Here is a 27,174-nt window from a genome sequence, read left to right on the forward strand (position 1 = left end):
GTGGGGGCCTAGGCAAAATGCATGCCTACTTTCCATTGGTTGAAGATGCATGAAATGAGTTTTAATCCTGAAACTCTTGCTTCAGTTTAATCCTGAAACTCTTGAAATTCACTGCAGAATTGCTTTGTGACCTGCTTCTAGTGGACTGCTTGGATAATCTCGTGAATATGGTATACTTTGTTTCTTATTATCTAGTGACCTTGATACGTTTTGTTTCTCTTTGCTTGTTCTCATAATATGCTATTTGGTTCCTGTGAGTTTGTTTTTCAGTTGCTTATACTGAGAACCCCTTTTGCTGCGTATTTTGAAAGAACAGTTTTGTTTTGTTTTCTGAGCAGCAGCAGCAATTTCAGCAGGTGTGCTGCAGGCGGCCAAGTCCTCTTGTCACCTGTCGACTCCTTGTAAAGCTGCCACTGGGTTTTGCTTATCACAGAAGCCCATTTCAACATACTGTATTTGAGGAGTGCCCATCAAGCTGCACGTAAGGCACGGACAGGAGTTAACATGTGAGCCAGTCTCTTTTGGTTGGGCAGCAGAAAGACAAGCATATGAGGCAGCCTACTGGAGAACGCAGGAACTGTCAGCTCAGCGTGGAAAGTGAATGTTGGTCACCAGGACGAAAGGCAGACTAAAAAGAAAGCAGAATTATGACCTGCTGTTGTTCAGGCCCTGGAAGGCTGCATATGCCTTTAAGTCACATAGAAGGTCGAATTCGCCTAGGTATCGCTGCAGCACCGTAGCTGGAAAAGGCTTTGCATTTTCCTTTGCAACTTTTACACCTGAAGTCAAGTGTGATGCAGCAGCAGCAGCAGCAGGGAAAAAAAGCTAATAATGCTATTTTAATAAGAGCTGTTAAGACAGTGGAATGGTCTCCCTTCAGGAGGTTGTGGACTCTCCTTCCTTGAAGGTTTTTAGGCAGAGATTGGACGGCCACCTGTCATGGATGCTCATCTGAGTTTCCTGCATTGCAGAGGGTTGGACTAGATGACCCTCGGGCTCCCTTCCAATTCTACAATTCCTTAATTCCTGTCATTTCTTAATAAAGATGTGCTTGGAGTCTTTCTGAGCAAAATAGCAAACAGGACTCCCGTGCATCTAAAAAAAAACTTGCACATGCTCAACACATACACATCAAATCCTCCAATATGCATTAATGTTTTGCGAAATGCATTTCTTTATCTCTCTTTCTTTTTCGGAGAACAGTAACCAAACCAAGAAATACCATATACAGTACTGTACTAGAAACACACACAAACTAGAGATCCTCCTCCCAGGTCAATATGTGCGCATGCGCCACACTCAAGCCGCTCGCCTTCCCCACTTCCCTCACACGCTGGCCTCTACGACGGCCCCGCCCCACTATCGGTCTCTCTACAAGCTTCCGCACCTCATTGGCCAACGTCAACCCTGCGACTGGCGCCTGCGCAAGCCTCGGCCTGTTAGCGCCGGGAGGCTCGTGCGCGCAGGCGCGTTAGGGCCCGCTCTCACTCCCCTCCGCCCTTCAATATCTCTCTCTCTCTGTCTCTCCCCCCTCCCTCCATTTTTTTTAACGGTAAACATCCTGCCGATTTTTAAACGCCTGGTTTGGGCGGCAGGAAGGGGATCGGCCGCCATCTTGTTTGTTTGAGTGTCTCGCGGAAGGGGGGGTGAGGGGGAGACGCGAGGAAAGGGGCAGCGGCGGCGGCGGCGGGTGGCCACCCTCACCCCAGCGCTCATCCGTGGGGCCCGCTGCCCTCGGCGGCCGCGCAGGAATCGAGGTAAGGGGCCGGAGGCGGGCGGGGAAGGCCGTCAACTCTTTTGGGTACGGGGAAGAGGCCTAGGCTCGGGCCCAGGTAGGTGCCCGTGTGAGGAGAAACCGCTGCCGCTGAGGGAACCGCCTGGCTTAGCCGGGGAAGAGCCGCTGAGGGCCGAGAGGAGGCAGGGAGGCGGCCTTGGCTGCCTTTCGGCCTCCGCCTGACGGGGGAACAAGCCCGCCTTCGCCTCCGACGTCGCCGCAGCGTGTTCGGAGAGGCTCGGCAGGGAAGGAGGAAGCCTTTCCCCGCCTCTGCCCCTCGAGTCTCTCTCGCCCCGGGCTCGGCGCGCGCCTCGTTTGCCCCGTTTCCTCGAAGGCGGCGGGCGCCGTTGTTTCGAAGAAGAAGAAACGGGTGCAAAAGGAGGTCTCCAGTCAGAGAAAATTTAGGTTGTGTGTTTTGGGGTTTTTTTGCTTCTCTGTGGTCTACTTAAAAGAAAAAGGGGAAAAAATACTACGGTCCAGTCGCGCCCCCCCCCCCATTGAAGATAGGACAAGGCCCGCAACTTACGGACGGATTGCTTGCAGATTTTGCCTGGACAAGTGTAAAGATATTTTGAAAGCGTTTATTAAATATATATATCTGTATAACTTTCTGTAGCTATCTATCAATCTCAGCTTATAAAAAACCATATATGTATTTGGGTAATAACAAAGTAACACTTAGTTACTTAGACTGGCATATATGCAATTGTTTGCACGTAGTGATATAATATATCCCCCCTTTTCCTCTTCATGTGCTTTTTTAAAAAAAAATGTTCATTTAAGTGAAAAATCGAAAGGCTTGCAATCCAGTCCACGGTAAGAGTGAGCCCCATGCAACTCCGTTGAATACATCTGAGTAAATAGGTATAGGGCTGTGCTGGAAACTTTTTGTTAACTTGTGTATGTTTTTAATTCTCCTCCTGCGCTTTGCCCAGCATTGTAATATTATGATTCCTTTCATTGTAAAAAGGGGGGCAGAGATGGCCTCACGTAGTACATGTCCACAGGTTGAATTTACTATTGGTGCTTAAGAGGGTGAGATATTAATTGATGCCTAGGAAAAGAAGGATCGTGACAGCTGGAGGTTCTGCTATCAGGCAGCTCAGCTTCCTAAAATGTTTGGATTGTGTGGGAGCGATTGGGAGACAGACCAAGGCCATGGGAATCTCATGTGTGTTTCCAGAGTTGAGTGATTTCCTCAGCTGGTATCCCATGGCAAGGCACAGTCATCTGTTAAGCTTGTAATTTCAGGATGAAGAGGATTCTTGCATATATGAATTTACAAAGAGTTAGACTGTCCAGGCAGTGTAGTGTATTGGCAAGTGTGTTAGATTGTGACCTGAGAGACCAGGGTTCAGATCCCCAATTGGCCATGAAGCTTGCTGGGTGATCTTGAGCCAGTCACCATCTCTTAGCCTAATCTACCTCCCAGGGTTGCTGTGAGGATGAAGTGGGGAGAACCAACAGTGTAAGAAACACGGATATGAAAGCTAGGAGCTAAATGGCACCTTAAGTCTAGGTTATGGGCGCAACAACAGAATGTCTAGGTACGCTTTTTTTCTAACAAGAATACAAAGCTGAAAATGAATGAACTGCAGCTAAAATATTCTGTTCATTTTTCACATGGTCTAGTCCTTCCTTTGGCCACCTGCTAATATTCTTAAGAGGGTGTCTTTTCCAATCTTCAGAGAATAGCTGGAAGTGGGGAGGCAGAAAAACTTCCTCCTTTCCTTCCACTCTGCAGTTTTAATCTGAAATCTTAGTGCCCTCAGAGCTCAGAAACTGCTCACGCTAATGAAATTTGCTTTTTGCAAAATACGCCTAGAACAGTGGGAGTTTCGAACACTAAGAACCATGTACACCACCTTGAGCTTCTTGGAAGATTAAGGTGATATATAAATTAAACAAACTAACACACAAACATTTACTAATAAAGGAGAAGTGTTGACAAACATTCTTGGTCACTGGCAGTGGAGAGAACTTGCATCTGGAAGGACAAGTAATGTCAAAGGTCATTTAAGTCAAATTCCTTTGGGGCCAGAATTTCAGGCTTGTTGGATTCTTTATTATTAGGATTACAGCAGGCTTGATAGTTTTCATCCCACTATTGCAGTGCCAGAGATCCTCTTCCCATCTTGAAGACATGAAAGTAGGAGTTTATGGATAGCATTCACTGAAGCAGCAAAGCATGCCCAGCTGTGGATTTAGTAATCTTTTTCTGAAAAGTACCTAACATGATAGTAATCCTTATTGGGTCACAGAGGTGGAATAACTGTAAATCAGTGGCTGGCAACTATTATTTGAATGGAGTTCTTAATTGCATGGAGTTTTTCCTAAGGGGAACACCTGATTTTTCTCAGCCAGAGGATATGTACCAGGGAGAAGATTGTGGTTGCTTTACTCCTAGTTGTTTTATTGCTGTCCTGCACAATGCTGGCTTATGTCATTTGAACCCAAACTTTTGGTTTAGCTCTCTAGTCAAACATAAGTTATAATAAAGTTTGTCTGAGAGTTCACAGGATGCGGTTGGTTTCAGATAGCTAAACCATGAGCCCAGATTGAAATGACACACTAAACCAAACTATGGCTTCACTCAGTGTAGTAGCAAAATGATAAGGAAAAAAAGCAAAATGGCTTCAATTTCTCTTGGAGTTCGTTTGTTTATGCTAAGTCATGGTTTGGCTTAGCGTGATGTGTGAATGAGGCATAATAATTTCAGTATTCCTAAAGAGTAGTGTTTGTGTGTAGTTCATATAAACATATTATTGTTTTCTGAGTATAAAGCCTCTTGTGTTCCATTCACACTTCAATCAGTGTGTGGAGGGAGACAGAATCACATCCACCGATTTCCATCTATGTATGTTTAGTAGATTAGGATGGACTTCATATATAGGCACAGCTGTACATGCAGTTGGAAACTACTAGTTTTCCTGATCCCAAGTACAAACCATACATAAAACATGTTTTCACCATGTGCTCAATATAGCAAATGGAGAGCAGTCAGCCGATGAAGTGAGGGAGGATCAGTGGCTAAAATCTCACTCCCACACTTTGGTAGAATGTGTACAGAATATGAGAAGAGGGCTACTGTTATTGAGGGGAAAGTTTATATCTGGTTGTTGTTGAAAATTCTCTCTGCTGCTCCCAGTTTCTGGAAGGGAACAAGTCCTGGGGTTGATAGTGTTGCTATTGCTGTCACAGTAATGAGAGTTTGTCTATAATATGCAGTTAAGAAAAGTGGAGCAAGCAAGTGAAATCATAGCAATATTGGTATTTTGGGGGCTAGCAGATGCAGTTGCAGACTAGTTGCTGTAAATTGTTTGACTTCATGAAATGTGCATTGTATTTCAAGGCTTGCAGTTAACTACATAGTTTGCAGAAGACTTTTGCAAAAGGGAGAATAATATGGACTCATACTGAAGCTTGCAAATGTATTTCTTCATACTGGGTTAGGGAAACAGTTCTGGAGGTTTAAACTAATTAAGATTCTTGCTGTACTTGTTACCTGATTGTTGTTATTCTACTGGAATGAAAGTAATATAATAACTGAAGCAGAAAGAGCTCAATTCTGCTTTTTGTCTCTACAACTGAGAGGTTCTGGTATTTTAGCATAGTGCCTTGAAGTTTGTTTGTGGGGCATCACATGGCTTGTTTCATGAGGAAACAAGCTTAAGGAACTACCTGATGCAACCTGCTACCTGACAATCCTGTGCACCAAATTCATGGTTGGTATATGGCAGTGTTGGCCAAACTTGGGTCTCCAGCTGTTTTGGGACTATAATTCCCATCATCCCTGAGCACTGGTCCTGTTAGCTAGGGATGATGGGAGTTGTAGTCCAAAAACAGCTGGAGACCAAAGTTTGGCCTGGTGTGGTGTTTCTAGAGAGCATGTTCCCAGGTGTCATGTCTCATAACCCTATTGTACAAAGGTACAAAGTGGCCCTTATATAGGTAAATCCATGGCGGCTTTTGCTGCTAAACAGAAAACATTTATACCTCTACAAAATAACTTGCAAGAATTAATCTGTTTCCTTTTTGTTGCATGATATTTATTTACTTGTATTTCTTTACAGGTTGTGGCATAGACAGTTGGCACAATGTTCTACGCTCACTTTGTTCTGAGCAAGCGAGGGCCGCTAGCCAAAATCTGGCTGGCGGCCCATTGGGATAAGAAGCTAACCAAAGCCCATGTGTTTGAATGCAATTTGGAGAGCAGTGTGGAAAGCATCATCTCGCCTAAGGTATTACAAAAGTAATGGCATTTTGTTTAGAGATAATAGGATTCTGTGTTTTTCATGTGCTATCAGAAGTGTTGATATGAAAATGTGCATTCATTCAGTTGCTGCTTCATTGAACTTGGCATTAACTGCTTTGCTATATCAGACCAACATACACTTAGTCCAGTGTCTTGTTTCCAGTTGTAACCAGGCAGGTGCTTCTGGGCACTCAGTTTAGGGCATGAATGGCATGTGTCATTCTCTTTTCATTTGCCCACAGCATCTGGCATTCAGAGGTATATTTGCTTCAACAAAGAGATATCATTTATCTATCATGACTAGGAATTGTTGTAGACTTCCTATATGCAGAATGAGAAACTGATCCTACATGCAGGATGAAGTTTAGTTCATACTTGCTTTGAATCTCATCTATGCTTGTGTTGCTTACTTTACTGTTGATGTTCTGTGTTCACAACCTACATTGCTTTAATTAACTGCCAATTGTCTTCAATAAAATATACCAGGTACTATATTATCCAGGCAAGATGGCATCATGTAAACTGGCTATTTTAGCTAATTATTCTCGTAATTCATTGTTCAGGTACTGATCCTCTTCTGGATGCTTCTGCAACAAGTTTTTTTGTCGGTCTTTCTGAAATACATATTGCTAAAAATAGTAATAGAACTTCTTTGATATTAAAGCCACATAAATTTACAAGCCCAAGCTTGTGGATACCAGTTTAAGTAATTTGTGGTACATCAATAGTTGAATTGGTGAATGGGTAGAATTCATGCTCAGCCAGGTTACAGAAAGTAATCTCTACCTGCATGCTGGAAAATGATAATTAGTCATCATTGACACTGTTTGTGACTATTTGCATGTACAAACAAAAAAAATATTGGTGAAGTTTGTACTGAATTTCTAAGAGAAACATCATAACATGGTTTTGGAGATCCAGGACGGATAGTCTTGCAAAGTACTTCTCGAAGTTATCAATATTTTTGACAGCAAAAAGAAGTTCCAACTTGTGTGCTTGAGGAGTTATCTTTCTCCAAAAAAAATGTTTCTCCATCAGATATGATTGACTGCTGCATACTAACTGTAAGTAAATTTTCAGGTGAAGATGGCTCTTCGGACTTCAGGACATCTTTTACTGGGAGTCGTTAGAATTTATCACAGGAAAGCTAAATATCTCCTTGCAGATTGTAATGAGGCATTCATTAAGATCAAGATGGCTTTCCGTCCAGGTATTTGCTGCATAATTGCTATTCACAAAGTTACTGCTCTTACATAAAGAGCAAATTGCTCTGGAATTTAGTATAGGCAATGACCGATTTTATGTGTGCTTCATATGGGCACGACTGCGCATTGTGGCGACCTTGAAGTGGCCAAAAAAGGGGATGGATCGGGCTTATGTGTGGTCTGCTGTCGTGCGTGATGACCTGGAGTGAAACCCCCACGCAAATTGGGGGTTGCATGTATTACAGCAGCATTTACTTGTTTTGCACATTTTTCACTTTTCATAGCCTGTTTAAATTTGCCTTACTTTCCATGCTTAAGTAGGAGTAAGGCCTATTGCATATTGGAATATTTTATAAGTAGGATTGTTTCCTAAGTTATTACCCAGTGAAATTCTCCAGAGGCATATTTATTTAGGTGCTCTTCTTGTTGCTACAAATACGTTGCCACACAAATAACTCAGTGGGCTCGTAGAGTTACAGGAGGTTTCATGTGGAACCTTTAAAGACCCAATAGTGTGTGAGCACATGATGCGTCACCATAACAGAAAATACTACTTAAAGAGCAGGTTTTATTTCATTTGATGGAATAGTTCATTGGCTAAAAAGACTCCTGCCACAGTAAATTCCATGTGCCAAGATGGTTGTTTCTTGTTTAAAAGTATCACCTTACGAATTTTATAACACTTCTTTTTCAGGTGTGGTTGATTTGCCAGAGGAAAATAGAGAAGCTGCATACAATGCTATCACCTTACCTGAAGAATTCCATGATTTTGACCAACCCTTGCCAGATTTAGAGTAAGCTGCTTTGTCTTCTGATGTTTGCTAGAACTGTTATCCATGAGAATGTATGGTTGTTGATATTTTCTCATATTCCTCTAATTGTGTTATGTGTAAGCACTTGAACCCTGTAAGACACACAGATGCCTCAGCTAAGACTGCTTTGTGGGAGGCTGACCACATGCCAAATTCTGAATGTACTACAGTGCATGTGGTTCATTTGTCTTTTAAATTGTATAGTTGGATAGCTACCACGTTTCTAAACCTGCTGTAATGATACAAACTGTTGAATGCATAGTGCTTTTTGTACCCAGGCTACTTTCAGAATGTATCTTTGTAACATTCTTGTATATTCCTTATTTTATGGTGCCAATATTTTAACTAAAATCTTTCAAACATTTAAATAATTGTGTCTGAAGACACTTGTAACTACTTTTAAAAACATAAGTTGATCAGAAAAGTAAGTCTCTTTGTAGTACTAATTTGGTAAACCTGATCTGTAATTAAGCTTTACTACTTATTATTTGTGTTTTGAGATGGTTTCAAACTGAAGATCTTTCTCTCTTTTTTTGTTCTTTCAAAGTGATATTGATGTGGCTCAGCAATTCAGTTTAAATCAAAGCAGAGTGGAAGAAATTACAATGAGAGAAGAAGTGGGAAACATCAGTATCCTTCAGGATAACGACTTTGGTAAAGTATAACTTTTGTTCTTAAATGTATATGTGGCAATTGTACTACAGTTTTACATAAAGTTACCACAGAAGCAGTTAGTATAGTGCTGTGGTAGTTTGCTCGGCTCTGTCTTCCCTTAGCTGGAAAAAAGAAAGAAAGCTGGAAAAAAGAAAGAAAGACCAGTAGCGAAAGCTGACCAGGTTTAGGCCTCATTGGAGTAAGTAGACCAAAGTCACCTAGAACAAAATGGACCCAAGAACGCAATGATCTGTCCAACAACCTTAAACACAAATCCAGACAGATTGTGATCAAGGTAACTTAAGAAAGGCTTTTTCAAGCACATTTTGCAATGGCTTTAGCAACAAGCTGGAATATGATAATTAAGCCTCTGGAAACAAAAATGATTCAGTTTGGAATACACCTTGATGACATGGCTACCTGTGCCTCAGAGGTGCTTGACATTGGCTTGCAAAAAAATGAAGAACTAGTGTTTCTCAGAAGAGAGAACAAGATTATAAAAGAAAAGCTTGAAGAAATGGAAAACAGAAGTAAGCTGGAAATACCCGCTTTTGCTTGATTCTGGAGTGAGCAGAGGATCATTTCCCTTCCATGGCTACTTTTATTGCTGTTTGGTTGATTTCCATCATTTCTGATTTTGAAAGCTTGGTCATGAACGTTGAGTCTCTCAGAGCACTTACTGCCAAACTGAAAGGTGCTGCTCCTTCCAGGGACATTCTTGAGATTTAGCAAAACGTTAAAACCTGACAGATGACCATTAAATCTCTGCTTAAAAACCTCCAAGGAAGGAGACTCCACAACCTCCTGAAGAGGGAGTCCACTGCACTGTCAAGCGACTCTTACTTTCAGAAAGTTCTTCTTGATGTTTAGTCAGTCATTAGGAGTGTCAGCGCGAGGTGCCTGCATTATGCTGATGATACTCGGCTTTGTTTCTCCATAACATCTTAATCAGGAAAGGCCCTGCAGTCCCTCAGCCATTGCCTGGACACAGTGGTGCAATGGATGAGGAAAAACAAGCTAAGCTTGGATCCTGGTGAGATGGAGGCACTGAACCTCCAGTGACAGCTGGTTCCAGGAGCACCCCCAAATTGCTAACCTCTTCAGTGGCTAGAAGTGCCTTTTACCAGCTGCAGCTGGTTTGACATTGCTGGACCACGAAAGCCTTGCCACAGTAGTTCATGTCTTCTTGTGTTGGTTACCTCAAGACTGGATTATCCCACTTGATCCAGAAGCTGCAGTTGGTGCAGAATACTGCAGCACAATTGTTGACAGGAATGAGGCCTTGCCAGCATATATAACACCTGTGCTGAAGGAACTGCACTGCTGGGTCCAGTTTATGAGATTGCCTTACGCCACATGTGCCCACTTGATTGCTTCGATCGGTGGAATCGTCACTACTAAAAGTGCCACATAATACCTATTCCACATTTGTAAGAATGCTACCATTTACTGTGTCAGCAGCTATACTTTGAAACTCCCTGCCTGTTGAGATCATTGATTGGACAAGTTCACCTAGATGTTTAGAAAGTTGAGGTGGTTTTATATCAGTTTTAGTATTTTAACTTTTGTGTATATATATAGGTATGGCGGTAAACAAACTTCTTTGAGGGTTTTTTCTACAATCAAGTGGTATATACATTTTATGAAATAAATAAATAAAATAAAACCACTAGCTTAAAAATAGTATCCTTAAATGCAAAAGCCATGGGAGGCATTATTAAACCTAAAAGAATTACCGTCTATGTTAAGGACATTAGCCCACAAACTGTAATGTTGCAAAAAATACATAAATATTAAAAGCTCATTTCTGTTGCCATAAAGAATCCACTGACCAATTTCAACACCGTATTAAGAGTATTTATGCCATTCAGTAGCAGTAGGATTAAAATTAGAAGTAGAGGATTTTATAAATTGTATCATAATAATATTGTATTAGCAGTTGAGGGTCTTTTTCAATGTCACTTGCATTTATGATGACTGCTTTTATAACAGGTGATTTTGGAATGGATGATCGTGAAATGATGAGAGAAGATAGTGCATTTGCGGATGACATGTTGGATAGTACTAGTGCTTCCAACCTTCTGCTGGAACCTGAGCAGAGCACCAGTCACCTTAATGAGAAATCTAATCACTTGGAGTATGAAGATCAGTACAAAGATGACAATTTTGGAGAGGGAAATGATGGTGGCATCCTGGGTATGTTGGTAATTCATATGTCACCCTACATAATTTAAGGGGTCCAACCTTGTGTGAATTTTGTTTTAAAGAGAATATAGTATATAAATCTTAAAGCTTGTTTGAACGTCTTGGCAGCATCACTTACTTATCCAATCCCTGAGGTTCTGATTCACTGTTTTCAAAACATAGAACTCGTGTTTATGAGATAGGACCCTACGCCTAGTTGAGAAAATACTGCTGTAGAAGACAGGCTAGCTACTGAGTGGGGTTATTGGACAGTGGCACCAGTAACTAATAGGAACATGTTTTCTGGGTTGTATGGGGAACAACTGTCCTGATGTATCCTTCTATGTATTCTTTCTGTCTTAAAGTGCAAGGACATCCTCCCCCTTGCATACATGCCATTCTTTCCTAGGCGATATTAAAAATGGATGGCTGTGGTGAACAGGGAATTTGGTTTAAAATCCTGAAGATTAAGGATTCAGGTTATGTATATCATCTTCGAATGGAATTCCACAGGTGGATTCTTCAGTCCTTGCAAGCTACTCTTGTATCATAGGCTAGCTCATGATATTGCTGCCTTTAAAAGTGTCTTTGCCACTCCCACCCCCCTTATTATGATTTTTATAAAGGTTTTTCATAATACAGTTAGATATAGAAAACTACTGTAAATTTAAAAAGACAAACAGCTGCAAAAGGGAAAGAAAGAAAGGGAACAACAAGAACGTCTGATTTTTCCATCTGCCAGTTACATTTAAAAAAAAAATTATTTAAGTCCAAATGTCATTCATTTCCTTTTTCAACGAAAAGCCCAAATTATTTTTATTACTAATATCAGCTGTGTTTTTTCTTTAATGTCAACTTTACCTGTAGTAATTCCCACCACTATGCCACATTTTGGTACATGGCATGCGCCTTCAATCTTAACTCTTTGAGTTGCCCTTTCAGATGACAAACTTCTCAGCAACAATGAAGGAGGCATATTTGATGACCCACCTGCTCTTTCAGAAAGTGGAGTAATGATGCCTGAGCAACCTCCGCATGATGATATTGATGATGATGATAATGTCTCAAGTGAGTGTTTAAATTAGTGTTTTAAACCGAAAAGAAATGGGCAGCGATTCATAGACCTTCTGTTGAACTCATCTAGTCTGTACATCTTGTATGTTCATAAGCATCTTGACAGTAACTGAGAAAGCACTTCTTGCTAATGAGGCTGGAAACTAAAAGGAAGGCATATTTTAAGGGAAGGAATAATCTCCTCCACATGCAGCTGCTGGGTGACCTTGGGCTAGTCAAACTTCTTTGAAGTCTCTCAGCCCTACTCACTTCACAGAGTGTTTGTTGTGGGGGAGGAAGGGAAAGCAGAATGTTAGCTGCTTTGAGACTCCTTCGGGTAGTGATAAAGCGGGATATCAAATCCAAACTCCTCCTCCTCCTCCTCCTCCTCCTCCTCCTCCTTTTCTTCTTTTCTCTCCTCTCTCCCCTCACCCCCAGCAAACTGTGTCTGGTATTTCAAACCACTTGCTGAGGAACAATAATGCCAGAGGTCTATGGTCTATTGCCTTGTGTTCTGCTTATAGGCTTCCCAGCCTTTGGCCTGATCCAGCATGCCTTATATTTCTTCTTTTTTAGTATTGCACTAATGGAATAAAGGGCAAGGGTGACGGTTTGAGTTCAAAAAAGCTGCAAGTCAGCTCCATTGCTTGGCTTACTTGCCTTTTCCTTAATTTTAGGCCTCCTACACACACACCAATTATCCTATTCTAAGCACACTGCCTGAGTGTGTGGGAATGTGTTGAATGGTGTGTAATTATAAATGGATGGGCAGTGTGTGAAAATTGGAAATGGGTTGAATTGTGTGAACTTCTATGCTTTTAACCATTTATTAGGAAACTCAGTTTATCTCTTTGATTCGCAGTGGGTGGACCCGATAGTCCAGACTCAGTTGATCCGGTTGAACCATTGCCAACTATGACTGATCAGACAACACTGGTTCCAAATGAAGAAGAAGCTTTTGCTTTAGAGCCAATTGATATAACTGGTAAATGCTGGATTCTATTTTCACTTTTGTACTAGAATAATCTTGACTGAAGAATTTCCATGTTGGCCTTTTGTGTCAAAAACAGGAGCCTTGTGACATATTAAAAAGTAATTTATCTTGATATAAACATGGTGGATGCCTGGTTGACTTTACTGAGAGTGAAAAAAGCTGTTTTTATTTATTATTTTTAATTTCAAGTAACAAAACATACCATACCATCCTTTAATTAAACCTGCATACCCTGTGTATGTACATACATACAATTCACACAGGCAAACAAACAATACCAGCAGCTTGTGCTTGTTGACCTTGATAAAATACATCCTTTTTAGTCAGTGGTCAGGATTATGCTGATACTCAGTCCCTGGTGTATATGGTATTAACTGCGAGTGATACCTTAATACTATTTAGCGCTGACAAGTCTTAAGAGAAATCTTTTTTTTTTTTTTAAAGAGGTTTTATACTGTCCTACATCTGGGGAGGAGCTTCTAACGGAAGCTGCAGTTTTTTTGTGTGAATTTAGTTTCACTTTTCAGCGAGAGCGAGATGTGTCCACGTTCGGGAACGCCTGAGGAGCACAGTACTTGTAAAGAATCCTAAAGTTGTTAATGGTGTGACCTGATTCTAAGTATGGCTATTTTTGCCGATTGAGTGGTGTTAACACATTACTTTTTTCTTGACCAGTTAAAGAAACAAAGGCAAAAAGAAAGAGAAAGCTGATTGTGGACAGCGTAAAAGAACTGGACAGCAAAACTATAAGAGCCCAACTCAGTGACTACTCTGATATTGTCACTACACTGGATTTGGCACCTCCTACTAAGAAGTTAATGATGTGGAAAGAGACTGGGGGTGTTGAAAAACTTTTCTCTCTTCCTGCTCAGCCTCTGTGGAATAACAGACTGTTGAAGGTAAACCAAACTTAGGGAAATATATTTTAAAATAACATGTAAAGGTAAAGGGATTCCTGACATTTAAGTTCAGTCACAAACGACTCTGGGGTTGCGGCGCTCATCTCGCTTTACAGGCGTTTGTCCGCTTCTGCAGACAGTTATTCCGGGTCATGTGGCCAGCATGACTAAGCCGCTGCTGGCAAAGCCAGAGCAGCGCACGGAAATGCCGTTTACCTCCCTGCCAGAGCGGTACCTATTGTATCTACTTGCACTGGTGTGCTTTCAAACTGCTAGGTTGGCAGGACCTGGGACTGAACAACAGGAACTCCTCCTGTTGCGGGGCCTCGAGCTGCCGACCTTTCAATCGGCAAGCCCAAATAGTACAGTGGTTTAAACCACAGCGCCACCCGCGTCCCTAAAAATAACAGTTATCCTAGGCTAAATACACCATAGCATATCATACATTGCAAATGGCAAGTTCATAAGAATTGTTTTTGTATTTAACTTTATATGTGCGTGCTTGCCATTTTGCTTAAAATCATTTTCATAAAATTTTGTATCTTTCTGGTCTTAATACAAAATCACCTGAAGTGGCTTGGCTGCAAAGGCTATTCAAAGTGCTGCTGTTCCACATGTAAGACTTAACCTTTGTTTGTTTTGCTTGTAGCTTTTCACTCGCTGTCTTACACCTCTTGTACCAGAAGATCTTAGAAAGAGGAGGAAAGGTGGGGAAGCTGATAACTTGGATGAGTTCCTGAAAGACTTTGAGAATCCAGAAGTGCCCAGAGAGGAACCGCAGCGCAGTGTTATTGGTTTGTGCTTCTTTAATGGCATCCTTCCTGACCTGTAGAGGCTTATTTAACTACGGCTAAAAACTTAATAATCTTAAAGCTCAATTCTTGTAGCTGCTTTAGTGTACTGGGATCATCTGAGTTTAGAGCAAAGCAATGTTCTAGTCATAAACAGGAAAATGTTGAGTATTAGTATTCTCCCCCCCCCCCTTGAGTACATTAATCTGCAATAAGGTAAAGGTAAAGGTACCCCTGCCCGTACGGGCCGGTCTTGACAGACTCTAGGGTTGTGCACCCATCTCACTCAAAGAGGCCGGGGGCCAGCGCTGTCCGAAGACACTTCCGGGTCACGTGGCCAGCGTGACATCGCTGCTCTGGCGAGCCAGAGCCGCACACGGAAACGCCGTTTACCTTCCCGCTAGTAAGCGGTCCCTATTTATCTACTTGCACCCGAGAGTGCTTTCGAACTGCTAGGTTGGCAGGCGCTGGGACCGAACAACGGGAGCGCACCCCGCCACGGGGATTCGAACCGTCGACCTTTCGATCGGCAAGCCCTAGGCGCTGAGGCTTTAACCCACAGCGCCACCCGTGTCCCTCACATTAATCTGCAATACTCATGCTTAAAAAGTAAGGTAAAAATAGAAAGGGCTACAAACTCCTAAATGACTTTTGAGTAAGGTAGCCATTTATCATTACTTCTTTGCAATAGATGAACCCATCTTGGAAGAGCCAAGTCGTCTTCAGGAGTCCATCGTGGAAGGCAGCAGGACCAACTTGGATGAATCAGTCATGCCACCACCCCCACCTCAGACAGGTGTAAAGCGAAAGGTTGCACAAGTGGAACCAGAGCCTGTGCTACCCGTGAGTGACAATGTCCTTTTCTGCTTGCTGTTGCATCCCCAACGTTGTGCATAATTATATTGTGAGGCGAGTCTCTCTGTTCACCTTTAGGTTTTACTAGAACATAGGGAAGAAAATGACCTGTAAACTGTGCAAGGCTCTATGACTCATATGTGGAATGTTATAGGAAATAAGTGTAAATTCAAAGTCTATGCTATGCTTGGCAGTATTTCAAACTATCCTCTCTGAATAATGCAGCAACTTGGGAGTAGCACTATCCTAATTCCTGGGTTTTATTACAGCCCTCTGGAGCAGTTTTTGAAGATGAGCAGTGGGGAGGAAGGAAGTTGTGTTGTAGAAGCAGAAGTCCACTGCATCAGTGGAACAATAGTGTTGGATACTCCTCTTTTATAACTTGTTCTGTATTTGTAAGAACATTTATTGTGGCAGCATCTACACTTTGGAACTTGCTCCCTATTTAGATCAAGGAAGTGCCTTCACTGTACTCTTTTAGGCACTTGCTGAAAATATTTATGTTCCAGATGCGTTATAAGTTAATTGTATCTTTTGTAATTTAACTTGTGTATGTTTTTAAAATGCAGTTGTAAATTTGTCTTGGTTTTCTTGTTTTACAGTCTTGTAAACAGCTTTGAGGTGTTTTTTAAAAAAACAAACCCACAATCCAGTGGTGCATAAATTTTATGAAATAACAAATAAAATGGCTAGCTTAAAAGTAGTAACCTTAAATGTAAAAGGCATGGGAGCATTATTAAACTTAAAAATTACCACCTATGTTAAGGACATGAGTCCACAAGCTGTAATGTTGAAAAAAATACATAAATATTAAAAGTTTACTCCTTTTGCTATAAAGAAGGAAGCTTTCTCCACCAACTGATGTCAATACCATATTAAGAGTATGTCATTCAGTAGTAGTAGTATGACTACAGTTGGAAGTGGAGTATTTCAAATGAAATAAGTAAATAAATGACAACAAATTTGGCCATTGCGGAAAGATGTGAGCGAGAGTCATTGAAGAGACTTTAACAGAATGTGGATGCATTTATGCTTAATGCAGTATGACTATACAAAGCTTTTGAAAGTTTTAAGTTAGGATATTATATACTCAATAGTTATACAGTTATCTAGTTTCAGTTGTTATAACTTGAATGCTTCTCTCCCTAGTCTCAGCCATTGCAACCAATAGAAATGCCCCCAGTGGAACTGCCTCCAGAAGAGTCTCAAAACATCTGCCAGCTAATTCCAGAGCTAGAGCTCTTGCCTGAAAAGGAAAAAGAAAAGGAAAAGGAAAAGGAGGAAGAGGAGGAGGAAGAGGTAGGTACTGAGTTGTTGCAACACTGGAGTTTCTATTGGCTGAGTTAATTCAATGGCCTTTACCATTTGAATACATTTGTATGCTTGGATTTTTCCTACTTTGCCCCTGAAAAGGATTACATTTACTACTTTGTATATATTCATTGCAGAATTAAGCAGACAGAAACAGGATTGTGCATATTTATTTACCTGGATCTCTTATTACTTGTTGCTTCTCCAGATATAGAAAAATGCTGAAGCTTTACAATCATGTGTTTGGCTGCATTTGTATGCATGAGCTGATGATCTCTCAGCTGGGTTTGAGTAACTGTTGTTTCTCGTTCTAAATGGTATATTTGAACCCATTTAAATCCCTTGTTTAATTTTGCTGGAAGGCCAGGATCTTCCTTGTGTCTCTTCTATCTCTCCCCTCTCTCCCTCATGTAAATTTGCATCTGGTGATATGTTTGAGGAACATGAAAGAGGAAGAGGTATAGAATCATAGAATTGTACTTGGAAGGGACCCTGAGAGTCATGTAGTCCAACCTCCTGCAATGTTTCTCATGCCTCTGGGCTTGCAGTTGCCAGGCCAGTTAGTAAGTTAAAGTGTGGACAGACATTTAAACAATTTGTTCTATAGGAAGCTTGTGAAAATAATAATAATAATAATAATAATAATAATAATAATAATAATAATAATAAATTTATTTATACCCCACCCATCTGGCTGGGTTTCCCCAGCCACTCTGGGCAGCTTCCAACAAAAGATTAAAAATACATTAAAACATCAGTCATTAAAAACTTCCGTAAACAGGGCTAAACAGTAGTAGTCGGCAGTCCCACGATCAGTGAGAGTAAGTTCTATTGAGCTTAGTGGATTTACTTCTCAGTAGAGTAGATTGTGCTGCTAATTGGACACTTGAAAAACACATCAGGTAGACACACCAAGGAAATTTCTTGTTGTTTAAAAATAATAAGAGACGTAGAAATTAGAAACTGTAAATAGTTTTACCTAGAAAAGTTGAAAGAGTAGGCATGACCACTATTCAGAAACATCACAAACCCTATCATTTTTTTCTGTAAAAGTTACATTTGTTCCTTTGAGCAGTTCTTTATTTAATTTTAGCAGTGGTACAAATTATTAATAAACCATTCTGAAACAGAAGGTGCAGAAAAATCTGGTATATGAACATTTTGCAGTTATTAAATGAATTCAAAGAAGTCTCTTAATCATTTTCCTTTAACAATATTTATATGATAGCATGGTAAATATACATTAAGATCTTAGGATTTATAGTTGTGTGTACTTCATCATTGCCTAAAACAAAAAGAACTATGAAGCTCTTGTAATGATTTTCGGAGAGATTTTCAAATGTACTTCAAACTAGTTATGGAGACAGATCTTTTGTACATGGTCTTAGCATCATATCATAAGTTGCTCATTGTACTCTTGTTTATCCTAAATCTACAGGCAATGAATTTTATTCTGCTGTTGTACGGTTCATGCATGTAACCATAATCCATTGTGGTTTCTTCATGTGCCTTTTCTTTTGTGCCCTGAGCTTTAAAGTCAAGTCAATCTGGCCTTTTAGAATAGCAGAAAAGCATCATTTTAACGGACTATCTAGCCCTATCTAAAATGTGATTGGTTGCAGGAGGAAGATGGTACAGGTGGTGACCAGGATCAAGAGGAAAGACGATGGAACAAAAGAACTCAACAAATGCTTCATGGTCTTCAGGTATGAAATGGTTTCAGTAGTAAATGAAGGGTCCTTCTGAGCGTGGCTTTTTTTGCAGATAGTACATACCTGAGTCTCCCCACACAGGCCAGCCAGGAAGCCGACGCGTAAGTCACAAATGCAACAAGCTCTTCCCATAATTGCTGTCTAATAGCTGGTGTTGTAGGAAACTTAGTATGCAGTGGGGATCCCGTGACTTACAGATTTTAGGATCTAGCAAATCAAACTCTCTGTGCTCTTTTCTAAAACCCAAAGATTCCCTAATAAGCAGGGGATTGTTCCGCTCCACATATAGTAAAGCCTCTACATAATTTGAAGCTCATGCTAATTATGCTAACATATCTGTGTTAGTATGCACTCATGTACAGGGTGGAAGTAGCACTTTCACATTCAGATACTTTTTCTGTTTTACTATTAAACATTTTATAATCTCGCCCTTGGCTGCTTGGGTTTTTGCTTGATCAGGTTTTGGTTCTGTACTTATTGGATGGGGTCCACACATCTTGATTGGCTATGATAGCCAGAGATTGCCTCTCTGCATCAGTCTTCATCTGAGGTAGAGGGGTGGGGTCTTGACTGTTACATGTGCCCAGTTTTGACTGCTGTGGCATGTCTTCGCCCTCATCCCTTCCTTCAAGCTGGAGGCGTCGGTGGTATTGCATTTGCTAAATTGGGAGAGGCTCAGAAAGCAGCAAAATTTCTACTTTTGCTTTCTAAGATTAAGCACATGGTTAGGAAGAATCTCTAGCATTTTCAGGCTTCAGAGAATGACACATGGTATTAGAAGAATAAGATATGTGCTTGCCAGTGATGTTCTAGTAGGTTCAATTGTGATCAAGTAGTAAATGTTTATATTAAGCTCAGAAGTAATTATAACGCTGTTTTCTGTTTTCAGAGAGCTCTTGCCAAGACCGGAGCAGAATCCATCAGTTTGCTTGAGCTGTGTAGGAATACAAACCGCAAACAGGCAGCAGCAAAATTCTACAGTTTCTTGGTACTAAAAAAGCAGCAAGCTATTGAGCTGACACAGGAAGAACCGTATAGTGACATCATTGCTACTCCTGGTCCCAGATTCCATATTATTTGAATGTTTTATTTGGCTTGCTGTATAGTTAGCATCATTAGTACTTACACATTGCCCAATGTGTAGGGCCTACAAAAGAAGAAAACTAGAGTCCATTGTCCTGTACAGTCATTTACTTTTGTGTTTTGTGTTTTTTTTTTCTATTACATTTTACCACTTTTGCATTTCTAGTAACTTCTGCACTGGGTGACTTGAGTTCCAGTTGCAGAGATGAGAGAAAGTGACTCAAGGACCTAATAAAGAGTGTTTCTAAAACAAATCAAAACAGATGTGTGCAATATTGGTGCATGTAACTATGACTAATACATTGTTTTACAATTATCTGCTTAGTAAGCTAGAATGCTACTCCAGAAGACCCAAAATGGCCAACCCTATTTGTCTCATTACAGGTTTTTGCCAAACATGCTTAAAATGTGGTCTCTTTTCCTCATGGTAGTGAATTCTTCCTGCCCCACATTTCTTTCAGTGTTTTATTATCATCTTCCTACTTCTGATGGTGTTCTTGGAGCTGCCAATATGAATGTTAGTGCCTGGCAGGAGTATTTGCTGTGCCATGGTATCTTTAGAATAGAGTTTAAGCAGCTCTGGGGCTAAATGTAAATGGGTGTCCTTGAAAAATATTATTTAAGTGCAAGAGACAATACATTTCTGGCATTGGATTTTACATTCCATCTCAGTGTGGTCCATTTCTGATAGCTAGCTGCAAGGATGGGGTAGTTCTGCTGTAAAGCACCAACTGCAATAAAGGGTGGTTTTTTTTTAATTGTTGATTTGAAAATAATTGAGAATTTTAAAGGCTTTTGAGAAATGCCATAATTCTGAATTACAGGCAATTTAATTTAGGTATGCTGGTAGCTAGAAGGGTATCAGTTTGAGCATGCTACTTTTATTTTTCCTTTTCCTTTTTTGTTTCCTTTTCTTTCTTTTTACAAATGTGGCACACCACTGACCCTGCAACGACAGCAAGCTACATATGTATATTTTAGAGGCAGGAGAAACTTGCATTTATTGAACATAATCTTGTTGTGTAATAAGTATTAATAGATCTCCAGTGACCTTTACAGTTTTTGTAACAGTGTATTTCACAATAATGCACACTCCTGGAATACTGAGCGGATTTACAAATAAACTCTGATTTGATTTTACTACTTATTATCAGGACCAGGCCATACCAGAAATCATGTGACTATGTTGATGGAGACATCAACATTTTTTTAAGGTGGGGCAAAATTACTAAAGTTTCTGACTTTAAATGTTGGCACTTTTGTGAAATGATTCTCTTCTGGAACTAAGATTTCAGTGTATACCCAAGTGTAAAATTATGTGAATGTTTAAAAATTTGCAACATGTTTTCATAATCCTTGAGAAGGTTAACTATATAAAATAGTTACTGCAGCTTTATTTTTGACATGATGTGCCTGTACAACCATGGTTTCCCCCCTTTGTACAAAGAGACATTGTAGATAACTTGAATGTTTAATTATAGAGGTCATTAGTTTCTTGTTAAACTTTGTTAGTCTGTTTTTGTTGCTTTTCAAGGTTAATATTCTTGAAAATAGTTGCTGTTATGTATAACTTTTCTAATAAAAGTTGTGTTATAAGCTATTGCATACTGATGCCCTTTCTCTGTGTGGATTGTATTTCTGGCTTCAGAGGTGTCTTCCGACAAAGCAGCCCTCCAGGTCCCTGATTTTCCCATCCTGTTGCATCCTTCTGTGAGCTATTCCACACTGCTGAAGGTTGAATGGACCATCAGGGTCAGCTTTTTGGTGGTGTTGGAGTTTGAAGCTAGGGTGTTCCCAACCCAATGTGTCTATTGTGTGCTGTGCCCATATTCTGGGTTCCAGCCAGCCATGCTCATTTCCAATATACTCTATTCCCCTAGTTTTCTGTTTGTCTCCCCACCCCAAAATCAGTCAGCAATCTTGAGTCGAAACAAAATTTAAAAATTCCTTTCAGTAGCACCTTAGAGACCAACTAAACTTGTTATTGGTATGAGCTTTCGTGTGCATGCACACAAAATACCAATAACAAACTTAGTTGGTCTCTTAAGGTGCTACTGGAAGGAATTTTCTTGTTTTGTTTCGACTACGGCAGACCAATACGGCCACCTACCTGAATCTGAGTTGAGCGAGTCATTGTCCTAAATAAGTTTTGTTTCTTTATTGCACTCATCTCCCCCCTTCGCTAGTTTATTTGTACCTTTGCAACCTGCTGATACCTCCCTGTTGTGTGTGATGTTGTGATGACATTTTGGCTGCATAAGATCAGAGCTCTGCTGCATCAGACTGACACACTCCCCCATGACCAACCAGGTGTCTCTTTGAAGCCTGCAGACAGTGAATGAATGTAGGAGCCTTTGGGTGTGGTACCCAGCCTGCACCAGCAGAGTTTCACCGGCTCAGTGGGTCCTCCCCATGTGCACACATCTTCCAAATCTGCTTTGGAGGGTCCCCCCCTCCAAACTTCTGGAGCTGATTTCGAGGGCACACAAAGGTCCTGAGGACAGGAGAGGAAGAGGAGGTTCTGCATGCACAAAAAGCCCCTTGTGCCACCAGAGTTGCCCCATTGCATCTGAACCAATGTGCTGCCAACTGCCAATTGCAAGGGGAGCATCGCCAGGAAGGGGGCCATAGCCAAACAGCAAAGAAGAAATGCATCCAAACCCAACAAACAAATTGGGACGTGAGTACAGTGGTGCCCCGCAAGACGAATGCCTCGCAAGACGGAAAACCCGCTAGACGAAAGGGTTTTCCGTTTTGGAGGTGCTTCACAAAACGAATTTGCTATGGGCTTGCTTCGCAAGACGAAAATGTCTTGCGAGTTCCTGCGGGGGGGTTTTCCCCTCCCCCCCTTTTCCCCAAGCCGCTAAGCCGCTTAACAGCTGATCGCTAAGCCGCTTATCAGCAGATCCACTAAGCCCGCTAAGCCGCTAATAGCCTTTTAGCAGCTAATCCGCTAATCCCTTAAACCTTTAATAGCTGCTAATAGCGCTAAGCCGCTAATGGGCTTGCTTCGCAAGACGAAAGAAACCGCAAGACGAAGAGACTCGCGGAATGGATTCTTTTCGTCTTGCGAGGCACCACTGTATTATAAGTAAAAAAACTGCTCCTTTTCCTTTATGGGGTACCCAAGAGCCCATATAGAGTCCTTTTGTAGGTTCTGTATCGGTAGGAGAAAATAACAGACCAACCAGAGAAATTGAGAAGCAAAGCAGCTAGTAAGCCTGATCTTTATTGACTGTTGCAACAGGGTGCTCCCCCACCCACAGGAGAGAGGAGGAGGACCCAGAACAAAGGTGTGCCTTTGTCTAAATATAGACATTTTAAATTGCCGGCCCTGGAGTCCAGGACCACCCCCAGAAGCATCATACATGCATCACAGGAAGAAAAAATTACCCACTTTCCTCATGCCGTGGATAATTTTACAAACCTCAATTATGCCACTCCTCTTAACTGCAGGTTTTTCTAAACTACAATGCTCAGATGATACAAATTTTAATCATCATCATCATCTTACAGGGGAAAATGCTGCAGCCTGATCACTTTTGCATCCCCACCTTTTGTACCTTTTCTGGATGTTAAGAGATATATTTATGAGCCTTAAAAATATGCATCCTGGGCTCCTTATGAGCCAAGCATCTTGAATATCAAACTATTTCCGATGTTCATGCTCTGATGCTTATGTCACTGTCCCCACATGAGAGGGGCAGTTTTCAGAAAAGGGCCTTGGGAGTGAGGGGCAACCCCCAGGAAAATGACCATAAAATGCCGATTGCTCATTATTTGAACTACAGTGGTGCCTCGCAAGACGAAAAGAATCCGTTCCGCGAGTCTCTTCGTCTAGCGGTTTTTTCGTCTTGCGAAGCAAGCCCATTAGCGGATTAGCGCTATTAGCGGCTATTAGCAGCTATTAAAGGCTTAAGGGATTAGCGGATTAGCTGCTAAAAGGCTATTAGCAGCTTAGTGCCTTAGAAAAAGGGGGTGGGGAGCGAAAAAAACCAACCCAGGAATCGCAAGACATTTTCGTCTTGTGAAGCAAGCTCATAGAGAAATTCGTCCTGCGAAGCACCTCTGAAAACGAAAAACCCTTTCGTCTAGCGGGTTTTCCGTCTTGCGAGGCATTCGTCTTGCAGGGCACCACTGTATTCTGTACCATCACCACCCCAATCTGGATCAGAGAGCACACCTTACTGCGACATTTTGCTACAGATCCCACTCAGCCTTGCTGCTGAGATTCCAAAAGTTGAAGCAACTGTTTGCACGAGTCTGTTTCTAGGCTGCCGTATCTCGTTTTTCTAAATGTCAACCTAACGGCAGAAGGGATTTTGTTAAGAAATAAGTGCTCTGTAGAACCTGCCCCCCCCCTTTTAAAAACAGAAAACAAACCTTAGATGCTTCTCTAAAAGCTATTTAAGAAGGCAGATTATGTTGTCTTGATGGCTTACGGAGCTTGAAACGAGTTGAGGAAACCTTGGGACCTGTGAGCACTAAATTACAGCATCTGTCAGGAGCAATCCTCTGCTTGCAGAGGCAGCTTTCTCTTTCTGAGCCAAGCTGCAGTGTGATGGTTTAGGGATGCTGCTGTCAGCTGTGGCCCACTGATCTATGCAACTGCATAGAACGCCTGGGTAGCCTTGCAGAAGTACTGGAAACGACAGAGGAAATTTGGAAACGTGCAGCATTTGCTTTTTAAAGGGATCAAGACCCGCTGAAGCTTAAAGCTGCCTTATTTCACTTTGAATAAATACCTGACGCAAATGGTGCTCATTGGGGCATTTGGGTTTTGTCCATTTGCTGTTTAGGAAACTCTCAGTAACCATTTGTACTCTGTGTGAAGATACGTGCATCCGCTGTGTGTAGCTTCCTCATTCCCAAAAGCTTTCCATTTTGGCAGCATTGTGTGTTGTGATCCGTCTGTCTCAAGAGACAATGAAGCGTGCCTCAGGGGCTGAAGATAAACAGCTGTGTTAGCCAGCGTCAAAGTGGATTCCATACTGCTCTATTGGGCCTCCTCAGCCCTCACTGGAAGATTTTCAGAGGGCAAAAGGACTATAATGAATGGGTAGGGGAAATAAATAAGAATCAGGTGTCCCATCTTGTGTGAGCAGAGGTGCTGTCCATAGTAGGGTTTGTGGCATCTTCGAGCCCCCCACCCCGGCCATTGATGGCCATTGCCATTCAAATGGGGTGTGTGCACCGTGTCATGTGATCAGTTATTCAGGGCGGTGCTTACCTAGGCCACCCAATATTTTATTCAAGTTGGCACCTGTTATGTACTGAGTTGAATAGGAATTTCCAAACTGCAGCAGTCTGATTGGTCCTAGAACAATAGGATCCAAACTGCAGCAGTCTGATTGGTCCTAGAACAATAGGATCCAAAAGGCAGCAGTCTGATTGGTCCTAAAACAATAGGATTCAGAATGCAGCAATCTGATTGGTCCTAGAACAATAGGATCCAAAAGGCAGCAGTCTGATTGGTCCTAGAACAATGCAGCAGTATGATTGGTTGGCAGGAACCACCCAATCATGCTCCAGATAGAAGTGAATCCACAACCTGATTGGCTTACAGTAGAATTCCAGAATTAGCCAATCATGTGCAGCCCATTGTGTAAATAATGTATATAAAGCAGATACTCTGAGGGGACTTTCATTCATTCCTCCTCACCAGTATGAGCTGAATAAAGAGCATGAAATCACTTTGCGACTCTGAGTATATTTCAGCACCCCTGTCAGTAGCTACATACAAGGAAAATCCAAATAAATTTGTCTGCTCCCAAGTCTAACTGCATTCAAAGGGGATTACTCCTAGGGCCTGCCGATCAGAAGGTCAGCGGTTCAAATCCCCGCGACAGGGTGAGCTCCCGTTGTTCGGTCCCAGCTCCTGCCCACCTAGCAGTTTGAATGCATGCCAGTGCAACTAGATAAATAGGTACCGCTCTGGCGGGAAGGTAAACGGTGTTTCCGTGCGCTGCTCTGGCCAGAAGCTGCTTAGTCAGGCTGGCCACATGACCCGGAAGCTGTCTATGGACAAACGCCGGCACCCTCGGCCTATAGAGCGAGATGAGCACGCAACCCCAGAGTCGTCCGCGACTGGACCTAATGGTCAGGGGTACCTTTACCTTTACCTAGGTATAGGATTGCAACCTTAGAATTAAATGAATCCTTATCAGTTTTCCAAAGAGCTCTTTCTTGGCCCATGTTGCTTAGTGCTTGTTAAGATGCAGAAAAAGAAACGGAAAAAGAACATCTTTCCAAGCTGTTACTAGAGGTCCGTTCTTAACCTGAAGCACCACTTTAGCTAATGGGGCCTCCTGCTGCCGCCGTGCCAGCGGAGCACGATTTCTGTTCTCATCCTGAAGCAAAGTTCTTAACCTGAAGCACTATTTCTGGGTTAGTGGAGTCTGTAACCTGAAGCGTATGTAACCCGAGGTGCCAATGTATTTTGCTCCAAAGGAATGGCATATTGATCTGACCACTTGATTTAAGAATATACGAGCCGACTGCAGCTACAGCTGCCAAGGGCTTGCGGTTGAAACAATGGGAAACATTGATGTTTCTACACAGTGTAAGAAATGGAGGGCATCAACTTTAGTCCTTCGTATTGTGTGGCTGTTCAAAAAGCAGAACCCCTTTACATTAAGCCTTGTGACAATAGCTGCTCCAAGATCACAGCTGGCTTCTGTGACCTAACTCTGCAAAAGCAGGATGTGGATAAAGAACAGGTGCAAGGGCACAGTGCGGCAAATAACGGATGTGGCGTTTCACCTCGCCGACGTTGCGCAGGTGCAGCAACTTGGGCTCATACAGTTGCTCTGGGCAGTGTTTTGCAAGAGTTAAGGTCCAGGTGGCGATGAGGGCTTGCTTCAAACTGTAGCGTGATTACAAGGTGCTCAGAGCCACAGAGCGCTGAGCTAGCCCACAGGCTCTTTGGAACCATACAGTGAGGTGATCCATTTCACAAATGGGTGATTCTATGCGGCAAGCATGGCGCTACCTCAGTTCTTGCATCCAGTTCATTTTGTGTCACATCGCCTTAAGGCCTAATTCTTTACAGCAGAGCCCATTTACATAGTCAGCTGCCAGGCATCAATCGCACAGCTACAAAGATTAGAGAAATAAGTGACATATTATCATTATTTATTAAATTTGTATACTTTATCATCATTATTTATTAGAAGAAGAAGAAGAAGAAGAGTTTGGATTTGATATCCCGCTTTATCACTACCCGAAGGAGTCTCAAAGCGGCTAACATTCTCCTTTCCCTTCCTCCCCCACAACAAACACTCTGTGAGGTGAGTGGGGCTGAGAGACTTCAGAGAAGTGTGACTGGCCCAAGGTCACCCAGCAGCTGCATGTGGAGGAGTGGGGAAGCGAACCCGTTCACCAGATTACGAGTCTACCACTCTTAACCACTACACCACACTGGCTCTTGTATTAAACTTGTATACTTGTATACTTAGTTTCAAGTGTGAACTTATATCAGCAGGGCCAAGAATGTTTTCTCCCTCCCACCATAGCTGTCAACTTTTCCCTTTTCTTGCGAGGAATCCTATTCGGAATAAGAGAATTTCCCTTTAAAAAGAGGAAACGTTGAC

The 27,174-nt window shown here is 41.8% G+C and overlaps 1 protein-coding gene and 1 long non-coding RNA gene across 2 annotated transcripts; one reads left to right on the forward strand and one right to left on the reverse strand.

Annotated features, from left to right (window-relative positions):
* Window positions 1-1,420: 1,420 nt before the first annotated feature.
* On the forward strand, window positions 1,421-21,193 carry RAD21 (RAD21 cohesin complex component). Its single transcript, XM_083450567.1, has 14 exons — window positions 1,421-1,757; window positions 5,848-6,015; window positions 7,110-7,239; window positions 7,929-8,028; window positions 8,594-8,700; window positions 10,693-10,896; window positions 11,827-11,952; window positions 12,800-12,922; window positions 13,607-13,830; window positions 14,480-14,624; window positions 15,313-15,464; window positions 16,626-16,775; window positions 18,410-18,493; window positions 19,389-21,193. Exons 2-14 carry the CDS (start codon window positions 5,872-5,874, stop codon window positions 19,578-19,580), a joined length of 1,881 nt encoding a protein of 626 aa, XP_083306693.1. The 5' UTR covers window positions 1,421-1,757; window positions 5,848-5,871; the 3' UTR covers window positions 19,581-21,193.
* Window positions 21,194-22,778: 1,585 nt separating this feature from the next.
* LOC310682247 lies at window positions 22,779-26,709 on the reverse strand. The gene is made up of 3 exons (XR_014513808.1): window positions 25,304-26,709; window positions 23,721-24,845; window positions 22,779-23,367 (listed from the first exon to the last, which is right to left on the reverse strand). It is a non-coding gene; the product is annotated as an uncharacterized lncRNA (long non-coding RNA).
* Window positions 26,710-27,174: the final 465 nt, after the last annotated feature.

This window comes from Podarcis tiliguerta (genome assembly GCF_965153285.1).
Source record: "Podarcis tiliguerta genome assembly, chromosome: 7".
NCBI classification, from domain to species: domain Eukaryota; kingdom Metazoa; phylum Chordata; class Lepidosauria; order Squamata; family Lacertidae; genus Podarcis; species Podarcis tiliguerta.

Excerpts from the sequence above, each read along its gene's own strand:
- RAD21 (XM_083450567.1), top strand. The coding sequence starts at position 5,872 with ATGTTCTACGCTCACTTTGTTCTGAGCAAGCGAGGGCCGCTAGCCAAA. Across the intron at positions 11,953-12,799 it reads TGATGATGATAATGTCTCAA|TGGGTGGACCCGATAGTCCA; the intron begins GTGAGTGTTTAA and ends TTTGATTCGCAG. Across the intron at positions 16,776-18,409 it reads AGGAAGAGGAGGAGGAAGAG|GAGGAAGATGGTACAGGTGG; the intron begins GTAGGTACTGAG and ends GATTGGTTGCAG.